The 19468-nt window shown below is 41.8% G+C and overlaps 1 protein-coding gene across 1 annotated transcript in view; it reads left to right on the top strand.

Moving 5' to 3' along the window:
• LOC308552499 (maestro heat-like repeat-containing protein family member 1) overlaps positions 1–19468 on the top strand; it is a gene marked incomplete at its 5' end in the record, with an annotated part of 81961 nt that overhangs the window by 49176 nt on the left and 13317 nt on the right. The window contains 8 exons of the mRNA XM_081127756.1: positions 69–218; positions 1304–1458; positions 1717–1849; positions 2520–2713; positions 3570–3707; positions 3935–4052; positions 4464–4604; positions 4929–5102. Coding sequence (XP_080983882.1) covers positions 69–218; positions 1304–1458; positions 1717–1849; positions 2520–2713; positions 3570–3707; positions 3935–4052; positions 4464–4604; positions 4929–5102 — 1203 coding nt within the window. The remainder of the gene's footprint in view (positions 1–68; positions 219–1303; positions 1459–1716; positions 1850–2519; positions 2714–3569; positions 3708–3934; positions 4053–4463; positions 4605–4928; positions 5103–19468) is intronic.

Below are 19468 nucleotides of genomic sequence, written 5' to 3'. Positions count from 1 at the left end.
TGTCTCAGCCAGGGGTGGGTCCCCTGCCTCTAGCCTGATGCCACCAGTCTGACCTCACCCTGTTGCAGGCCTTCGCAGAGTACTTCACTAAGTCCCAGCTCACCAGCCTGGTGCTGACGGCCATGGAGGAACTCACTGGCAGCAGGGCCAAAGTGTCTCTGGCTGCAGCCCAGTTGATGAGTGCTGTCATGAAAAAGCGGGGCACAGACATGATAAAGGTAGTGTGGTGCTGTGATGGGAGCTCTGCCCTGAATCTCAGGAGCCCTGGCTCTTCTCCTGGCTGTTACTAACCAGCTGAAGGCCCTTGGCCAAGTCCCTCTCCTCAACTGGCTTTAATTCATTCACTTCTAAAATGTAGGCTTGCACTAGATTTCCCCTGTGGTCCCACTTAGCTCTGACATTTGCAATCCTGAACTTGTAACTTCAGTGCCTCCTATCTGGGCGGCCAATTCCTCAGTTAATGACAGCCATGTGCAGGAATGTAGGTATTGTTGGGGGATTCACCGTGATTCCCTGGAGTGTCAGGGGCTCAGACCTCTGTGAAGGGGTAAGGCTGGGGATTGCAAATAAGGAAACTCACAGAATGACTCTGACTTTTGCATAAACTTCCTTTTAGGCAAACATGTAAAAATGGGAAGGTCTAGCATTTTAAAATCTTTTTCCCACTTCACTGAAAAAAATCTTTAAAGTGAGGTCACATAGGGCAACTCTCTGAGTGGCCACCATCCCCTTTATATGTGGCATGGGCTCTCCACAATCTCCTACCTCTGAATCCCCAGTTGTCGCCACTCATTTATGTGACTGGCCTGGCCTAGGTACCAGAAATGGAAGGATACCAAGAGAGTGTCCTTGAGGTATGACAATGAAATGGGCTTCCCAGAGGTCCATAGATCAGAGATCTAAGGACCAGATGAGAGCCCTATGGTCCTTCCACATCCAGTGCCACTGTCCCTGCAGTTTCATGGGGGGAAGTTGATCTTAGCTGGGAGGAAAAGCCCTGCAGTGCCTCCGGGGTATCTGCCTTCCTTCTGGAGGGTATTGTGTCTCCTGAGCAACCTCAGACCTTTCTGGATTTTGGAGCTATGGGCAGGCATTTGCTATTGTGGACTTTGGCACGAGCTTCTGGAATTCCTTTTGTGGGTCCTGCTGGTCTGGCCTCTGGCACCCAGAACTCTGTCTTGAGAAGAGAGTCACTAACAGGATTGCAACTAGGCCCCTTGAGTTTGAGGACTTAGTAGAGAGGGAGGAGGAAGAAAGGAAGTAAAGAAAGGATAACTGAGTTTCTTCCTGCTCTGCCTTGCAGGTTGAGGAAATTGTGGAGGGCACCATGGAAAGGCTCAAACTGCAGCTGGAGCCCAACACAAAGGAGGAGACCCTCTGGGCCATGTGCTTGCTGGCAGGCAACAACACCCACAGTGTTGTGCACCTGCTGCTCAACAAGTCCCTCCCTTGGGATAGGTACTTCTCCCAAGGCCCAGGAGTACACTCTCCATCCAAGTAAACCTTCCTCTGCTCCAACCCAAGCCAATGATAAAAATCACTGCACAAGGATGCTTTCTCCTTGATGCCAATCAAATTCCATGTTCTCTGGCCAAGTCCTCTTGGGCCTGACTCCCACTAGAACCCGAGAACTCTCCCTTCATAGGCTCAAGACCAGACTGGTCCTAGGAACATGGTCACCAGAGCCCATGACATAGCTGTCCTTGGGTCCTGCAGAACCATTCTGGCCCTGTGGAAGGCGTTTGGCATCCGGCGAGAGACCACAATCAACGTCCTACAGCTGCTCATAGGCATCCTGGAAAACCCCTCCACAGAGGGAACGACAGAGATGGCCCTGCCACCTGTGGCGGTCAGCAAGAGAAAGGGGCGGGGCCAAGGACTCGCTCACTGTCTGGGACTTGGGCGCTGAGCTGAAGATTAAAGGGCACCTGTAGGGTGGGAGCAGGTGTTAGGGAGCAGCAAAGAGGAGAGGGTCAACACTGGACTCACTATTACTGCACATACACTTAGCACTTTAACCTTGTACATCCAAGAACTGCATGATGTAGAAAGGACAGGGATCAATCCCATTTCATGGACAAGAAAACTGATGTTCAGAGTTAATCAGCTTTTTCTGTCTCCTGGTTTGGGGGTTGGTTCTCATTTTTCTGAGGCCTGGCGAGTGGCATGGGGTTGGGGGACGCCAAGGATGAAGTTTGGTTGCCTGAAATTGGGGTGGACAAAGTATGCCCCACATTATTTTCTGCTGAAACTTTAGATTTGGCTCCCGTTTTGTTTTTAATGTTGGAGGATATAGGGAGAGCGGATTGCATGTGTATGGCCCCTCATTCCCCCAGAGATGAGCTGTGGACTTTCAGTCTTTGGGTGCTTCTTAGAAACCTGAGCCAGAGTGAACTCTGCCCTTTGGGCAGTGACAGAGAGGGGCAGGGCTGGACTCAGTGTGTGGGATTGTGGGACCATTTTATGCCTTTACCAGGTCTAGTCAATTCTGCTTCCTCCTTTCCATGTGTCCTCCCCAGGCAGTGTGTGCCTTGTGTGAGATGCTCTCTGGGTCCCAGTGCCGGGTCGCCATCCAGGAACTCTACCCCCGGGTGTTGCTGGCTGTGCTGTGTCATCTCTACTGGGTGATTGAGCAAAATGCTCCCCAGAAGATGGTGGTCTACAGGAAGGATGGGGGTCCAGGCGGCAAGAGCAAGACCTTTGACCCTACTAGGTAAGCCTAACCCCAGTGTGATGGAGGAATGAGACTATTCAATTCCAGAGGGTCCTGGACAACTAGATGCCGAACCCTTAGGGATGCTGAGGAAGAGAACAGCAGCAGAGTAGAGCTAGAATATCAGTGTGGGTGCTGCAGCACCACGTGCTGGAAGGTTCTCACATATGTTCAAGTTTCTCGTTACTCTTTTTCTTGCATGCACTCTTCTGATTCACTCAGCGGTTCACGTCTCTGTTCATGACTCTGCACATGAAAAGATTCAATTAGATGGTAAATGACAGGGCAGGGCTACACCTGTGTCATTCTCTTCACGTAGCTGTGGCCATCGAATCCGGGTAACCTCTGGCTTAGCCTTGTTATTAGCTGTGCCATCACCTGCAAGTCACTACTGCAGTTTTCTGCAGTAAAATGGGGATTCAACTCCTAAATAAGTGGCTGTCATACCTTCTCTTAAAAACCTCAGGGTGTTCAAGTGAAATCTTCCATTAAAAAAATAAATAAAACCAGTAACCAGAGACATTCTGATTAGGTGGGTATGGAGGTGAAGAGATATCCTAGCCCTTCTACACTCTGGAGAGCAAAATTTAAAAACAATGGCACTAGAATATCTCTGTATCTCTTTTATAAGACTGTGGTTGGATGAGCACCAAGGTCGAAGGGGTGAGCAGACAAGCAAAGGATATGGGTTTTATAGAGCCACGGGTTTGCATCAGCTGGAAAGCAGAACCCAGCTAGCGACCAGATTAGGGAGCTGTCTCCTGGCTTGCTGAAATAAAGATGCAAACTAGGGCATAACACCTTGTCCACCTTCTGTCCCCTTCTTTTCACAAACCCTGTGACGACTGGCCTTCAGTTGTGCCCTGGAGGTGGTGAAGCTGGTGTTGTTGGCAGCTGCATATGATGGTGTGGTGGTCTATGCAGATCAGCATAAGTGCTGGAATCTTCTGTCCTGCCCCAAAGTTTACTACATAGGGATCATAGAACTGACAAGGTGGGACCATTTCCCCAGCATGCCCAATACCACTCTAACCCCTAATCCCTATTTTCTATGGCCCAGCACTCAAATACAGCAGCCTTTAACCTTCCTCCCTTCCTCATTTCCCAGACCTCAGTCTTCGTGTTTTCCCTGTTCTGTGCACTCTGTTCCCTTGCCACCTCCCCCACCACACTGCCCACCCCTTGACCCAGCAACTCTTGGCTTCCTCTGCCCCACTCCAGCGGCATTGTGAAGAACTGTGAACCAGCCATGCTGCACCGAATTCTGAACCTTGCCAAGAACCTTCTCAACAGCTTAGATAACCATCAGAAGATCCTGGCCAGGACTTTCTATGCACAGGTGAAAGCCTGGGAGAGGACCATAGCCCTAGCCATTCGTTTCCTGTAGCTGAGGAACATTTAACAGAAGTGTTAAAAAACTTGCCCCAGAAAGTGGAAAGAATAGAATTGTGCCATCTAAAGGGGAGTTTGCTTCCCTGTCATGCCATGAGCCTGGGAAACCCTGGGGAGGGTATCAGCAGCTCTAGTCCTCCCAGAATGATTTTTGGATCCCAGAATCTGGCCCCAAATGCAAACTTTACCAGCATTGTCCTCCATTGCCTTAGTTTCTACCCCATGTGTACAGATCTACCACTACTCTCAACTGGTCAGAGTCCTTACCTGAGTATGGGGCCTGAGAGAGGGCTGAGGGGGGAATGGGGTACCCATGACTTTTTCTCCATCCATAGCTGTAGTCTCCTTGCACCCACAGCTCCTCTGGCACCGATCAATAGCTGAGACTCTGGGGCAAGACTTTTTGGGCAATCTAATCAAGTGGATCAAGGAGCCCAACCTCATCATGAAGGAAGTTGGGCTCCGTGGAGTCAGTAACCTGGCACTACACCCAAGACAAGTAAGGGTAGGGAGCCAATGGAATCAAGTATTAGTCTCCGAACCACTTAATTGACCTCCCTTGGGCCTCTTAATTACCTGGGGCTTAGTATACTCCCCAACTCCTCATCCTAGGGCAGTACAACATCCAGTTTGTAGACTTACATAGCCTGGCTGTCTGGCTTCCTAAACACCCTGAGCACCAGTCTTCTACTTCCTTGGCACATCCAGCCCCTAGATTCCCTATGGCTGTTTCTTTTAGGTACCATCTGTTTTCTCAAAACCCTGTCCCTAAAATGTTGATTGATCCCCAGGTGGTAAGTGATCTCTGCCTTCTTCCAAATAGTCAGAGTCTCTGAAGAGCCTGGTCCCACTCTTGCGAGACTTCCTGAAGAGTGAGGTGCGAGTGACAGTTCAGGCAGTGAAGGCTCTACGGAACATCATCTACCATGGTCAGGGAGAGGACATCAAGGTGGTCTTCTGCAGCATCTCCAGGCAACTGCGTCCACTCATCAATGATGTATGGGCCTCAGTCCCTAGGATCAGTTGGGAACAGTATGGGCTGGGGCTGAATATGAACCCTGGAAGCTGAGTTAAGGGTACTGGAGCCAGGGATATGGGACTGTGGTGGAAGGCTGAAATCACTGAGGGGCAGAGAAAAGGAGACTTGACTACTTGAAGCAGTGCATTAGATCAGGTCCAAAATTCATTCACTATTACATACAGATGTAGCACACACTCATCCGCTTGCTCTCTTACCGCAAATTCCCTGAAGAAGCCACTGAAGGAAAAAAAAGTGACATACTGATGTGAAATTGGTTTTCACTCCAAGGATCTTCTGTAGACTTGAAGAGTGGGGAGAGAACTCATGACTTCTACTCTCTGTCCAAACAACACAGGGCCCTAGAATGCTAGGAGCCTTGTCACAAGAACTGAAAAACTCAGAAATCTGAACTTCCCAGGCCAATCCCAACCCACTCTATGCCTCATCCTCCTTACAGATCATAGAATTTTTGAGCTGAAGGGACTTGACATCAGAGATCCATGCTTGCAGTACTCCTGTTCTGGCATCTATAACTTTTTAGTTTTTGAACCTTGGATTTGAATTGTTTTTGTATCAGTCTCATCATCGCTATGAGCCTGGACACTCACTCCATGATGGCAGCGTCAATATTTGATTCATATATTTTTCAGTGACTTTTAAAATCTAACAAGTATATTTGACTTAACAAAGCCTAAAGATAATCTTTACCTTTCGTTCAAATAATATAAGAACCTTAGGATGCTTTAACCTGATTACACCCTCCTATTTTATATATTAATATTGTCTAGTATTTTAGTTTCACATTCTTTTAAAATCCCTCAATATGGTCTTTAACATCATTATCACCATTGCTGTTATTTTATACAGTCAGTACTTATTTAGGTTTACCCATATGTTGTTTATAAATTTCTTTGTTTACCTTTCCTTCTCATAGCTCTCGCCTTCCTTCTAGATTAAATTTTTTTCTTTCTTTCTTTGTGGCTTCTTCAGTGAGGGTCTGTTAATGCCAAATGTTTTCAGTCTCTGCTGAAAATGTTTTATTTTGTCTCACGTTTATCTTTAGTTTTCAGCTGTTTAGGATGTGTTGGCATGAATTTCTTTAGGTTTGGTTTGTTTGGGGTTCACTGAGTTTCTTGAAATCTCTATATTTATGTCTTTTACCATACTTTGAAAGTTTTTAGCTGTTCTTTCTTTTTTTTAAAAAAATATATCTTTATTGATTTCAGAGAGAGGAAAGGAGAGGGAGAGAGAGAGCTAGAAACATCAACGATGAGAGAGTCATTGATCAGCTGCAGCCCGCAACCCGGGCATGTGCCCTGACTGGGAATCGAACCCCAATCGCCTGGATCCTAGGTCGATGCTCAACCGCTGAGCCATGCCCGGCCGGGCTAGCCATTATTTCTTCAAAAACTTTTCAGCACATTCTCCCTCTCCTTTTAGGAATGTGATGACAGAAATGTTCAACCTTTTGCTCTTGTCCCATGGGTCCCAAGATTCAGTTCATTTTCAGTCTTTTTTCCTTTATTGTTCAGGTTGGATCATTCTTATTGATCTGTCTTCAATTTCACTGAGTTTTTCCTCTGGCATCGCTGTTTTGCTACTTAGTCTACGAAATTTGTATTTCTGTTTAAAATTTTCCCATTGTTTTTCTTTATATCTTCTCTTTGCTGAGACTTTTTATTTCTGTATTTATTACAAAGGTATTCACTGTTGCTTTTTGGAGTATTTTGTATTATAACTGCTTTAAGGTTTATATCAGATAATTCCAACATCTGTTTCCTCTTAACTGACATATCAATTGTCTTTTCCCATGTGAGTCAAGATTTTCCTGACTCTTCACATACAGAGTGATTTTTTTTTTTTTAATCCTCACCTGAGGATATTTTTTCCATTAATTTTTTTAGAGAGAGTGGAAGGGAGGGAAGAGGAAGAGAAAGAGAGAGATCAATGTGGTAGAGACACATTGATTGGTTGCCTCCTGCTCTTGCCCCAACTGGGGCTAGGGATCAAACTTGAAACAAAGGTGCATGCCCTTGACTGGGAATCAAATCCCCAACCCTTGGGTCCAGGGTCTGACGCTCTAACCACTAAGCAAAACCAGCCAGGGCCAGAGTGATTTTTTATTGTATCTTTATAAATATTATGTGACTCGGGGTCTCATTTAAATGCTTATGGAGAATGTTGACAGTTTTGCTTTAGAAGGCAACTGACCTGTTTAACTTCAGGCTGCAGGCTCTGACCAGCCTTCTGTGCGTACGCTGTGATTTCAATGTCAGTTCTGAATTCAGAGCTGTTGCTCATTTGAGTTTTTGCTTTCCCAAGCTCCTCCCTCTTTGTGACTTGCCTGGTTTTAGCTCCCTGGGGCTCCCTTTATCCAGTTGTTTGGCCAGAAAGCTGGGGCTCTAGCTACCCTACAATACCAGCCACTTTTGTGACTGTGCCAAAATTTGGGCAAAGTGGCATGAGGGCAGAGAGAGGAAATAAAGCAATGGGGGTTTGTCCATCTTCTTGGGGGCTCCTTCAAACGAAGAGTAAGTTTTCCTTACCTCAGAATTCTGGCTCCTGTAGATTCCCATTGGGGCTTGTGTGGGGGCTGTGGCATGAGAGAAAACAGAAAGGAAAAGAACTGAGGGATTTCCCCACTCTCTTTGAGCAGTGTGAGTTCCCTTTCTGGCTCTTTGAGGTTAACTAGAGGGCTTCTCTTGGAGTTCTCTGTCTGCCTATGGTGCTTGCTTTCCAGTTTCTGGCTGCCTTCTGAGCAGGTTGGGGAGACCAGTAGATATGTAAAGCCATGCCCTAGGTTATCAAGACCAGTGATATCCCCCTACCCCACGGGAGCTGGAGTGTCAGTAACCTCTTTATCTTTGGCCCCTGGGAATTTCTCTTTCTTGAAAGTTTAGCTATGCATTTAAAAATACTTTTTGTATATTTTATTTAGCATTTTAAGATGTCTGTAATCTGAAGGTTATCAGGTTATCTTCCATATTTCTGGAATGAGAAGTTGAGATTTATGGTCTAATTGAGAAATAGTAGGTGGTCTTTATATACACAATGGCAACCTAGCAAGTGAAAAGAACACTGACCCAGACAAGGGCTGTAAGATCTGGGTTCTAGGTGCTGCTTTACCACTCACCTAGTCATATTAATTTACTTAGTTAAAGCTCTGTAGTTTTGGCTCCCGTCCTCCCACAACCACATCAAAATTACAACTAAACTACAGAGCAACCATCATTGACACCTGCCTGAACTCTAGCTGAACAAAAGTCCTATAGCTAAGGATATACAGAAGAAGCCACACTGAGGCTAGTAGGAGGGGTAGAGACATGGAATGGGCTGGTCCCACACCCACATGCAGCTGTTAAAGATTGGGAGAGATATCTCAGCTGTGAGCTCCCTCCCCCCCCCCCCAAGGAGTGAAGAGTTCCAGCCTTGCACCAGGATCTCCAGCCCAGAGTTCCAGTGCTGGCAAGAGAAGTCCCCATAACTTCTGACTATGAAAACCAGTGGATATGGTGGCTCAGAGAGATGGGGGACTGCTGGAGTGCCAGGCATTCCTCTTAAAGGGCCTTTGCATGGAATTACTCACTGATGGACTCACTTGCTCTGTGCTCCAGCACTGGGGCAGCATCTCAAAAGGTGCCAGAGACAGAAGTGAATTATATGGCTTCAGGGAAAGGCTGAAAGGGCAGCTGTCTCCCAGAGGAAGTACTGGCACAAGCTGCTGTTCCTTTGTTAAGCCCTCCCACTGCATGTGCAGGCAAGCACCATATCTGAGTCACCATCAACCTCGTTAACACTATTCCATACAAACAGCCTATCTTGGCATATGCTGTGGACATTCCTAAAAATATCTCAAAGGATCAGAAACCCCAAACAAGCAGCATCTGGCCCTGGCATGCCCTGTCCCACTTACTAAGCAGCTCTATACCTGCCACTAGGAGCATCCAGCATCGGTTTGCATCTTAACCTTTCCCAGGCACCTCCAAGCCCAACACAAGTGGCAAACATCTACATATCACTTTGTAGCTAATACCAGGTGGCCCAGGCAGGGTACAGGCAATGGAATAAATAACCTTGACCTGTACTTCTTAATAAGCCCCAGAACCAACACACCCAGTGTTCAGCTTCAGACTATACCAGAGCAGCACCCAACCACATCTACAAATGATATACTCAAAGAGGAGACTCAGCAGGCACCAGAGCCCTTCTAAAGAAAATTCTGATCTGTAGGTTTACCCTTGCACAATAGCTCCTCCAATCTAGTCATGACCAGTCCTTAAGACCAATCAGCCTGAGAGTCAATCCCTCCCATTGATGTGCCAACAGCAATCAAAGCTTAACTACAACAGAAAGGCACACAAACGCACACAAGGGACACACACGGAGCACGCAGCTCAGGTGAATTGGGAGACTGTGTCACTGGTCCCCATTGGACACCTACTACATAAGGCTACTCTACCAAGAGTGAGGGATGTAGCAGCTCTCCATAATACATAGAAACAAACACATGGAAGGAGCCAAGATAACGAGACAATGAATCATGTCCCAGTGAAAGAACAGAACAAAATTCCAGAAAAACTACTAAGCAAAATGGAGACAATCTACCAGATGCAGAGTTCAAAACACTAGTTGTAAGGATACTCAATGATCTCAGTGAGAACTTCAATGAAGAGGAAACATAAAAATGAAGGAAGAAAATATAAAAAAGAACCAGTTGGAAATGAGCATACAATAACAAATGAAGGAATACCCCTGGCTGGTGTGGCTCAGTTGGTTGGGCGGTGTCCCATGCACTGTAAGGTTGCTGTTTCAATTCCTGGTCAGGGCACATGCCCGGGTTACAGGCTCAATCCCCAGTAGAGGGCATGCAGGAGACAGCCAATCAATTTCTCATTCTCACATGGATGTTTCTCTCTCTTTCCCTCTCCCTTCCCCTCTCTCTAAAAATCTATTTAAAAATCTTTGAAAAATGAAGAAATATATTAGTAATCAATAGTAGATTAAATGAAGCAGAGGATCAAATCAGTGATTTGGAAGATAAGGGATCAGATCACACCCAATCAACACAGCAAAAAGAAAAAAAGAAACCAGCATTTTGGGTTCCAAGACGGTGGTGGTTTGAGTGGAAGCCAACTGACACTCTCCCAGGACCAAACTGGAATTACAACTAAATTATAGAAAAACCACCCTGAATAATTAACTGCAACTGAAGACTAGCTGGAGAGCACCCTCATAACCAAGGACCTAAAGTGGAGACTACATAGAGACTGGTAAGAAGTGTGGAGGCGTGAGAGGGCTGGCCAAGCTCCCATAAGCAGCAGCTTAAGGTCTGGAGGGATATCTCAGCTGTGGGGGGTTCCCACTGAGAATTCTGTGGTCTAAAGTCTAAGCTGAGTTTCCCAGCCCAGAGCACCAGAACTGAGAAAGGTTCCCACATAATATCTGGCTGTGAAAAGCAGCAGGGTTTCTGTCTGCCAGGGAGAGACAGCTGGAAAGGCAGGCACCCTCTTAAAAGGGCAACACACAAAGTTTTGTGTGCAGCCACTCAACTTGGGCTCCAGTGGAGGGAGGGCAGAGTGGACTAGAGCTGTGTGAGGAGAATCCAGGGGGTGCTGGCAGGGGAAAAAGAGCTCAGAGGGCAGCCATCTGGACCCCGGTGCTAAGTCATTCCACTTTACTACGGAGGATATCTTTCTCAAGCAGCCATTTACCTTCCTAGCAGCTTCTGCCTGGGGCGGGAGGAGGGGGGGTGGGAAGCAATTACCCCGCCTTGCTGGAAAACCTTTCCCCCAACCCTGTGGAGTTTCTACAGCCTAGGGCTCCTTAAGAGGTTGATAACAATCAGCCATCCCACCCTGTGGAGTTTCTACAGCCTGAGGCTCATTAAGAGACTGAATAACAGGCCCTGGGTGCTTTGAGTCTTCACCGGATTTGCTTCTGGACCCAGGGCCTGGAAAAGCAGACCTTGATGCTCATCTTGGTCCTGTCCAAACACACCCAGCCCCAGCAGAAGGAACCATAAGCTGTGGGGTGTGGAAAACTTCAAACAGGATACTCAAGGCCAGTCACAAACAGTGACAGACATTGGCCTGAACCAGAGACCACCCAAAAGACTGGGAATCCTAGCATATCTGTCTAATAAATAGAAACAAATCCAAACAGGCAGCCAAATGAGGAGACAAAAAAACAAGTCCCAAATGAAAGAACAAAAGAATTCTCCAGAAGAGCTCAATGAATTGGAAATAAGCAATCTTTCAGATATAGAGTTCAGAATACTGATCATATGGATGCTCAACAGCATGAGAAAAGAAATGGAAACTATAAAGAATGACATAGTAGGAAAAAACAACATTGAAAGGATTGAACAGCAGATTAGGGGAAGGTGAGGATCAGATCAGTGGATTATAAGACAGGGTAGAAAGAAAATAACTCAATCAGAGAACCAAAAAGAAAAAAACAAAAAAACAGGAGGAGAGTTTAAGGGAGCTGTGGGACAAAATGAAATGTAACAATATTCATATCATAGGAGTGCCAGAAGATCTAGAAAGTAAGCAAGGGTTGGAGAACCTGTTTGAAGAAATAATGGCAGAAAACTTCCCTAACATGGTCAAGGAAAAAGTTGCAGGAAGCACAGAGAGTCCCAAGCAAGAAGAACCCAAAGAGGCCCACTCCCAGACACATAATTAAAGTGCCAAAAATTCAAGACAAAAAGAGAATCTTAAAGACAGCAAGAGAAAAGCAATCTGTTACCTACAAAGGAGCTCCAATAAAGCCATCGGCTGTCTCACCAGAAACTCTACAGGCCAGAAAATTGCATGAAGTATTCAAGGTAATGCAAAACAAGGATCTGAAACCAAGGATACTCTATTCAGCAAGGCTATCATTCAAAATAGATGGTGAAATAAAGAGCTTCCCAGACGACAAAAAAAGCTAAAGGCGTTTATCACCACCAAACTAGTATTGCAGAAATGTTAAAGGGACTGCTACACTAAGAAGTTGAAATAGAATAAGAAACATGGGCATAAAGAAATAAAATGGTGCCTGGCTGGGCGTGGCTCAGTGGTTGAGCATCAACCTAGGATCCAGGAGATCGCTGTTCAGTTCCTGGTCAGGGCACAGGTCTGGGTTGTGGGCTCAGTCCCCAGTCGGGGACATGCAGGAGCCAGTCAATCAGTGATGACTCTCTCATCATTGACGTTTTTGTCTGTCTCTCTTCCTCTTCCTTCCTCTCTCTGTAATCAATAAAGATATATTTTTTAAAAAAAGACAAAAAAAAAGACAAAAGATAAGTTCCCTGAATATCTCTAAATATAAATGGATTAAACACTCCAAAGGACATAGGGTATCTGAATGGATAAGAAAACAAGATCCAAATAGATACTGTCTACAAGAAACCCACCTCAGAACAAAAGACTCACACAGGCTGGAAAAAACACACAAAACTTCTGGAGGCCTTTAAAGGAGACATTGACAGTAATACAGTCATAGCAGGGGACTTTAATACCCCACTGACTTTACTTGATAGATTTTTCAGACAAAAAATCAACAAGGAAACAATGACTCTAAATGACACACTAGATCAGATGGATTTGACATTTACAGAACATTCCACTCCAAAGCTTCAGAATATTCATTCTCCTCAAGTGCACATGGGACATTCTCAAAGATAGACCACATGTTAGGACATAAAACATTGTCTTTACAAGTTCAAGAAAATTGAATTCATATCATCTCGGACATTTACACCGTGGAATACTATGCAGCTGTAAAAAAGAAGCATCCTCTACCCTATGAGACAGGATGGTGGGACCTGGAGAGTATTATGCTAAGTGAAATAAGCCAGTCAGAGAAAGACAAGAGTCACATGATCTTACTCATATACACAATTTAATGAACAAAATATACTGATGAACAAAATAGGTCCAGAGACATAGAAGCATGGAACAGACTGATGAATCTCAGAGGGAAGGCGAGGGGTAAGTGGGGAGAGATTAACCTAAGAACTTATATGCATAGCCCATGGATAGAGATAATAGTGGGGTGAAGGCCTGCAGGGAGAGGTGGAGGGGGGAGGGGGAGGGGTTCAATGGGGGGAAAAGGGAACATTTGTAATACTTTCAACAACAAAGATAAATTTTTAAAAAATTTTTAAAAAGAAAGAAAAAAGAATCAAAAAATTTCGAGGATTGTTTAAGAGGCCTCTGTGATAACATCAAGTATACCAACATTTGTATTATTGGGGTACCAGAAGAAAGAGAGCAAGTAACTGAAAACCTATTAAAATAAATAATAGAAAAGGTCTATAAGTCAGGAAAAAAACAGACATACAAGTCCAGAAAATGCAGAGAGCCCCAAATAAAATGAACCCAAAGAGGTGCACACCAAGACCCATCATAATTAAAATGCAAAAGGTTAAAGATAATCTTTTTAAAAAATTTATTGATTTTAGAGGGAAGGGAGAGAGAAAGAGAGAGAAGCACTGATTTGTTGTTCCACTTATTTATGCATTTATTGGTTGATTCTTCTATGTGCCCTGACCAGAGATCAAACTCAAAACCTTGGTATAACAGAACAATACTCTAACCAACTGAGCTACCCAGCCAGGGCCAAAAAGGGAATCTTAAAAGCAGCAAGACAAAAATAGTTACCTACAAAGAAGCTCCTATAAGACTGTCAGCTGATTTCTCAACAGAAAATTTTCAGGCCAGAAGGGATTGGCCTGAAATATTCAAAGTGATGGGAAGTGAAGACCTACAGGCAAGATTACTCCACCCAGCAAAGCTATTATTTAAAATTGAAGGACAGATAAAGAGCTGCCCAGACAAGAAAAAGCTAAAGGAGTTCATCACCACCAAGCCAGTATTACAATAAGTGTTTAAGGGTCTTCTTTAAGAAGAAGAAAAGATAAAAAATATGAATAATAAAATGGCAATAACTACATACCTATTAACAATTACTTTAAATGCAAATGAATTAAATGCTGCAATCAAAAGACATAGGGTGGTTGAATGGATAAGAAAACAAGATGCTTACATATGCTGTCTACAAGAGACTCACTTTAGATCAAAAGACACACACAGACTGAAAGTTAAGGGATGGAAAAAGATATTTTGTGAAAATGGAAACAAAAAGCTGGAGTAGCAATACTTATACCAGACAAAATAGATTTAAAACAAAGCCTATCACAAGAGACACAGAAGTACCCAGCAATTCTACTTCTGGCTATTTATCTGAAAAACCTCAAAATACTAAATCAAAAAGACATATACATTCATATGTTAATCGCAGCATTACCAATAGCCAAGATATGGAAGCAACCCTAGTGTGTCCATTAATAGATGAATGGATAATGAAGTGGTGTGCATATACAATGAAATATGACTAAACTGTAAAAAAAATCTTACCATTTTCAACATCAATGATAGACTTACAGAGCACTGTGCATAGTGAAACAAGTCAGGCAAAGAAAAACAAATACCATATAATTTCACCTACATGTGGAATCTAAAAAACAAAATAAAACAGAAACAAACTCATAGATACAGAGAACAATTTTGACTTTTTAAAAGCTACATTTTTTTAGTTACAGTTTACATTTAATTTTACTTTGTATTAGTTTCCATAGTTATTACAAAATTATTGACTATTTTCTATGCTGTACTTTACATCCCTATAACTATTTTGTAACTGCCAGTTTGTACTTTTTAATCACTCCCTGTTTTTTACCCAGTCCCCAACCCCTTCCATCTGACAACCGTCAGTCTGTTCTCTGTGTCAATGAGTCTGTTTCAATTTTCTTTGTTTATTTTTTTAGATTCTACATAAAAGTAAAACCATATGATTTCTGTTTTTCTCGGACTTATTTCACTTGCATAATACTCTCTAGGTCTATCCATAATAGTTGCAAATAGTAAGATTTTATTCTTTTTTATGGTCAAGTAATATTCTATTGTATATATGTACCACAGCCTTTTTATCCACTTGTCTATTGATGGGCAGTTAGATTGCTACCATATCTTAGCTATTGTCAATAATGCTGCAATGAACATAAGGGTGCATATATTCTTTCAAATTAGTGTTTTGAGTTTCTTTGGATAAATACCCAGAAGTAGAATTGCTGGGTCATAAGACAGCTCCATTTTTCATTTTTTAAGGACCCTCTATGCCGTTTTCTATACTGGCTACACCAATCTACACTCCTACCAACAGTGCATGAGAGTTCCCTTTTTTCCACATCCTCCCCAATACTTGTTTGTTTCATCATCATCATTTATTGATGATAGTCATTCTGACAGTGTGATGTGATATTTCATTGTGGTTTTAATTTGCATTTCCCTGATGATTAGTGATGTTTTCATATGTCTATTGGCCATCTGTATGTCTTCTTTGGAGAAGTGTTTAAATCAAATTGTGTGTGTGTTTTTTTCCCCTTGTGTTGAGTTGTATAAGTTCTTTATAAATTTTGTATATTAACCCCTTATCAGATGTACCACTGACGAATATGTTCTCCTATTTAGTAGGTTGTCTTTCTACTTTGTTGATGGTGTCCTTTGCTGTGCAAAACCTTTTTAGTTTGATGTAGTCCCATTTGTTTATTTTTTCTTGTTTCCCTTGCCCAAGGAGATATATCAGAAAAAAAAATATTGCTAAGAGAAGTGTCAGAGATTTTACTATGTTTTCTTCTAGAAGTTTTATGGTTTCAAGTCTTACATGAGTCTTTAATCTACTTTCAGTTTATTCTTGTGTATTTTGTAAGATAGTGGGTTAGTTTCACTTTTTTGCATGTGTCTGTCCAATTTTCCCAACACCATTTATTGACTAGACTATCTTTACCCCATTCTATGTTCTTGCCCCCTTTGACCATATAGGTAAGGATTTATTTCTGGGCTCTCCATTCTGTTCCATTGATTTGTATGCCTTTTAAAAATGCTGGCACCATGCTGTTTTGATTACTATGGCCTTGTAGTACAGTTTGATATCAGATAGCATGATACCTCCAACTTTGTTGTTCTTTCTCAAGATTGCTATGGCTATTTGGGGTCTTTTGTGGTTCCATATAAGTTTTGGGGTTCTTTGTTCTAGTTCTGTGAAATATGCCATTGGTATTTTGATAAGAATTGTATTAAACCTATAGATTGCTTTGGGTAGTATGTACATTTTAACTATGTTAATTTTTCCTATCCATGAGCACAGTACATGCTTCCATTTATTTGAATATTCTTCCATGTATTTCTTTAATGTCTTGCATAGTTTTCTGAGTACGGGTCTCTTACCTGCTTGGTTAAATTTATTCCTAGGTATTTCATTTTATTTTTTTGATGCAATTGTAAATGGGATGGTTCTCTTAGGGTCCTTTTCTGATAGTTTGTTATTGGTGTATAAAAATGCAACTGAAAAGAAAAAAGAAAAAAAATGCAGCCGATTTCAGAATATTTATTTTGTATCCTTATACTTTACTGAATTCACTTATCAATTTTAGTAATTTTTTTGGTGGAATCTAGAGTTCTCAATATAGAGTATCATGTCATCTACAAATAATGACAGTTTTATTTCTTCCTTTCCCATTTGGATGCCTTTTATTTCTTCTTTTTATCTAATTGCTGTGGCTAGAACTTCCAGTACTTTGTTGCCTAACAGTGGTGGAAGTGGACATCTCTGTCTTGTTCCTGATCTTTTAGTTTTTCCCTGTTGAGTTTGATGTTAGCTGCATGTTTGTCATATATGGCCTTTATTATGTTGAAGTATGTTCCCTCTATTTCCACTTCACTGAGAGTTTTTAAAAATAATCATAAATGGTTACTGGGTTCTATCAAATGCTTTTTTTTGCAGCTATTGATATGATCATGACTTTTATGCTTCATTTTGTGTATGTGGTGTATCACATTAATCAATTTGTGGATATTGTACCAACCTTGAATCCCAGGAATAAATCCCACTTGATCATGGTCTATGATCTTTTTAATGTATTTCTGGAACCAGTTTGCTAATATTTTGTTGAGGATTTTAGCATTGATGTTCAACAAGGTATTGGTCTATATAATTTCCCCTCTTTATAGTGTCTTTATCTGGTTTTGGATTCAGGATATTGCTGGCCTCATAAAATAAGCTTTGGAGTCTTCCCTCCTCTTCAGTTTTTTGAAATAGTTTGAGAAGGATAGGTGTTAGTTCTTTGAATATTTGGTAAAATTTACCTGTGAAGCCATCCAGTCCAGTACATTTACTTATTGGGAGTTTTTTGATTACTGCTTTGCTTTTATTGTTTGTAACTGGTTTGTTCAGATTTTATGTTTCTTCTTGGTTTAGTTTTGCAAGATTTTCTGTGTCTAGGAATTTATCCATTTCTTCCAGATTGTCCAATTTGTTGGCATATAGTTATTCATAATTCTTTCTTATAATCCTTTGTATTTTTGTGGTGTCTGTTATAACTTTTCCTCTTTCATTTATTATTTTATTTATTTGGGTCCTCCCTTTTTTTATGAGTCTGGTTAAACGATTATCAATCTTGTTTATCCTTTCAAAGAATCTGCTCTTTGTTGCATTGATCTTTTGTATTTTTTAAAATTTTGTTTATATCTGCTCTAATCTTTATTATTTCCTTCTTTCTACTCACTTTGGACTTTGTTTGTTGGTTTTTTCCTAGTTCCTTTAGGTGTAAGGTTAGATTGTTTATTTGAGATTTTTCTTGTTTCTTGAGGTAAACATGTAATACTATGAATTTCCCTCTTAGGAGCTTTCGCTATGTCACATAGATTTTGGGTTGTTATGTTTTCATTTTCATTTGTCTCAAGGTCTCTTTTGATTTGTTCCTTGATCTCACTGTTAACCCATTCATTGTTTAGTAACATGTTATTTAGCCTCTGTGTGTTTTTCAGGTTTTTTTCTTGTAATTGATTTCTAGTTTCATACCATTGTGGTTGGAGCAGGTGCTTGATGTAATTTCAATCTTCTTAAGTTTATTAAGACTTAATTTGTGTCCTAACATGTGGTCTATCCTGGGAAATGTTTCATGTGCACTTGAAAAGAATGTATATTCTGCTGCTTTGGGGTAAAATGCTCTGAAAATGTCAATTAAATCCATCTGGTTTAGTGTCACTTAAAGCCGCTGTTTCCTTGCTGATTTTCTGTCTGGAAGATCTATCCATTAATGTCAATGGGGTGTTAAAATTTTATACTATGACAGTGTTGCTGTCAATCTCTCTCTTATGTCCATCAAGATTTGCTTTATATATTTAGGTGCTTCTATGTTGGGTGCATAAATGTTTACAAGAGTTATATCCTCTTGTTGAATTGGCCCCTTTATTGTTATGTAATGTCCTTCTTTGTCTCTTATTATAGCCTTTGTTTTAAAGTCTATTTTGTCTGGTATAAGTATTGCTACCCCAGCTTTTTTTTTTTTTCCACTTGCATGAAATATCTTTTCTATTCCTTTACTTTCAGCCTGTGTGTCTTTTCTTCTGAGGTGGGTCTCTTGTAGATAGCATATTTATTAGTCTTCTTTTCTTATCCATTCAGCTACCGTGTCTTTTGATTGGAACATTTAATCCATTTACACTTAAAGTGATTATTGATAGGTATGTATTTATTGCCTTTTTATTCTTTACAACCCTGCTCCTCTTGTCTTTCTTTTTTCTTCTTAAAAAAGTCCCTTTAACATTTCTTATAATAATGGTTTGGTGGTAATGAACTCCTTTAGCTCTTTCTTGTGTAGGAAGCTCTTTATTTTTCCTTCAATTTTAAATTACATCCTTGCTGGGTAAAGTAGTCTTTTTTTATTGTTGAGAGTATTACAGATGTTCCCCCATTTCCTCCCCCTTACCCCTCTCCACTCATCTCCCACCTAACCCCAGGCCCCCACCTGTCCATTGTCTGTGTCCATGGGCTGTTCATATATGCTTATAAGTTCTTTGGTTAATCTCTCCAGCCCTCCTTCTCACCTTCCCTCTGAGATCTGTAGGTCTGTTCCATGCTTCCATGTGTGGTCCTATCTTGTTCATCAGTCTATTCTGTTCCTTAGATTTCATATATGAGTGAGATCATGTGGTACTTGTCTTTCTCTGACTGGCTTATTTCACTTAGCATAACACTCTCTAGGTCCATCCATGCTGTCCCAAAGGATAAGAGATCATTCTTTTTTACAGCTGCATAGTATTCCATGGTGTAAATATCCCACAGCCTTTTTTATCCACTCATTTACTGATGGGCACTTGGGCTGTTTCCAGATCTTAGCTGTTGTAAATAGTGCTGTTATGAACATAGGGGCACATACATTTTTTCTGATTGGTGTTTTGGGATTCTTAGGTTATGTTCCTAGAAATGGGATCACTGGATCAAATTGCAGTTCC

This window comes from Miniopterus schreibersii (genome assembly GCF_964146895.1).
Source record: "Miniopterus schreibersii genome assembly, chromosome: 2".
Taxonomy (NCBI): Eukaryota; Metazoa; Chordata; class Mammalia; order Chiroptera; family Miniopteridae; genus Miniopterus; species Miniopterus schreibersii.
This window is presented reverse-complemented; position numbering and strand designations above follow the sequence as displayed.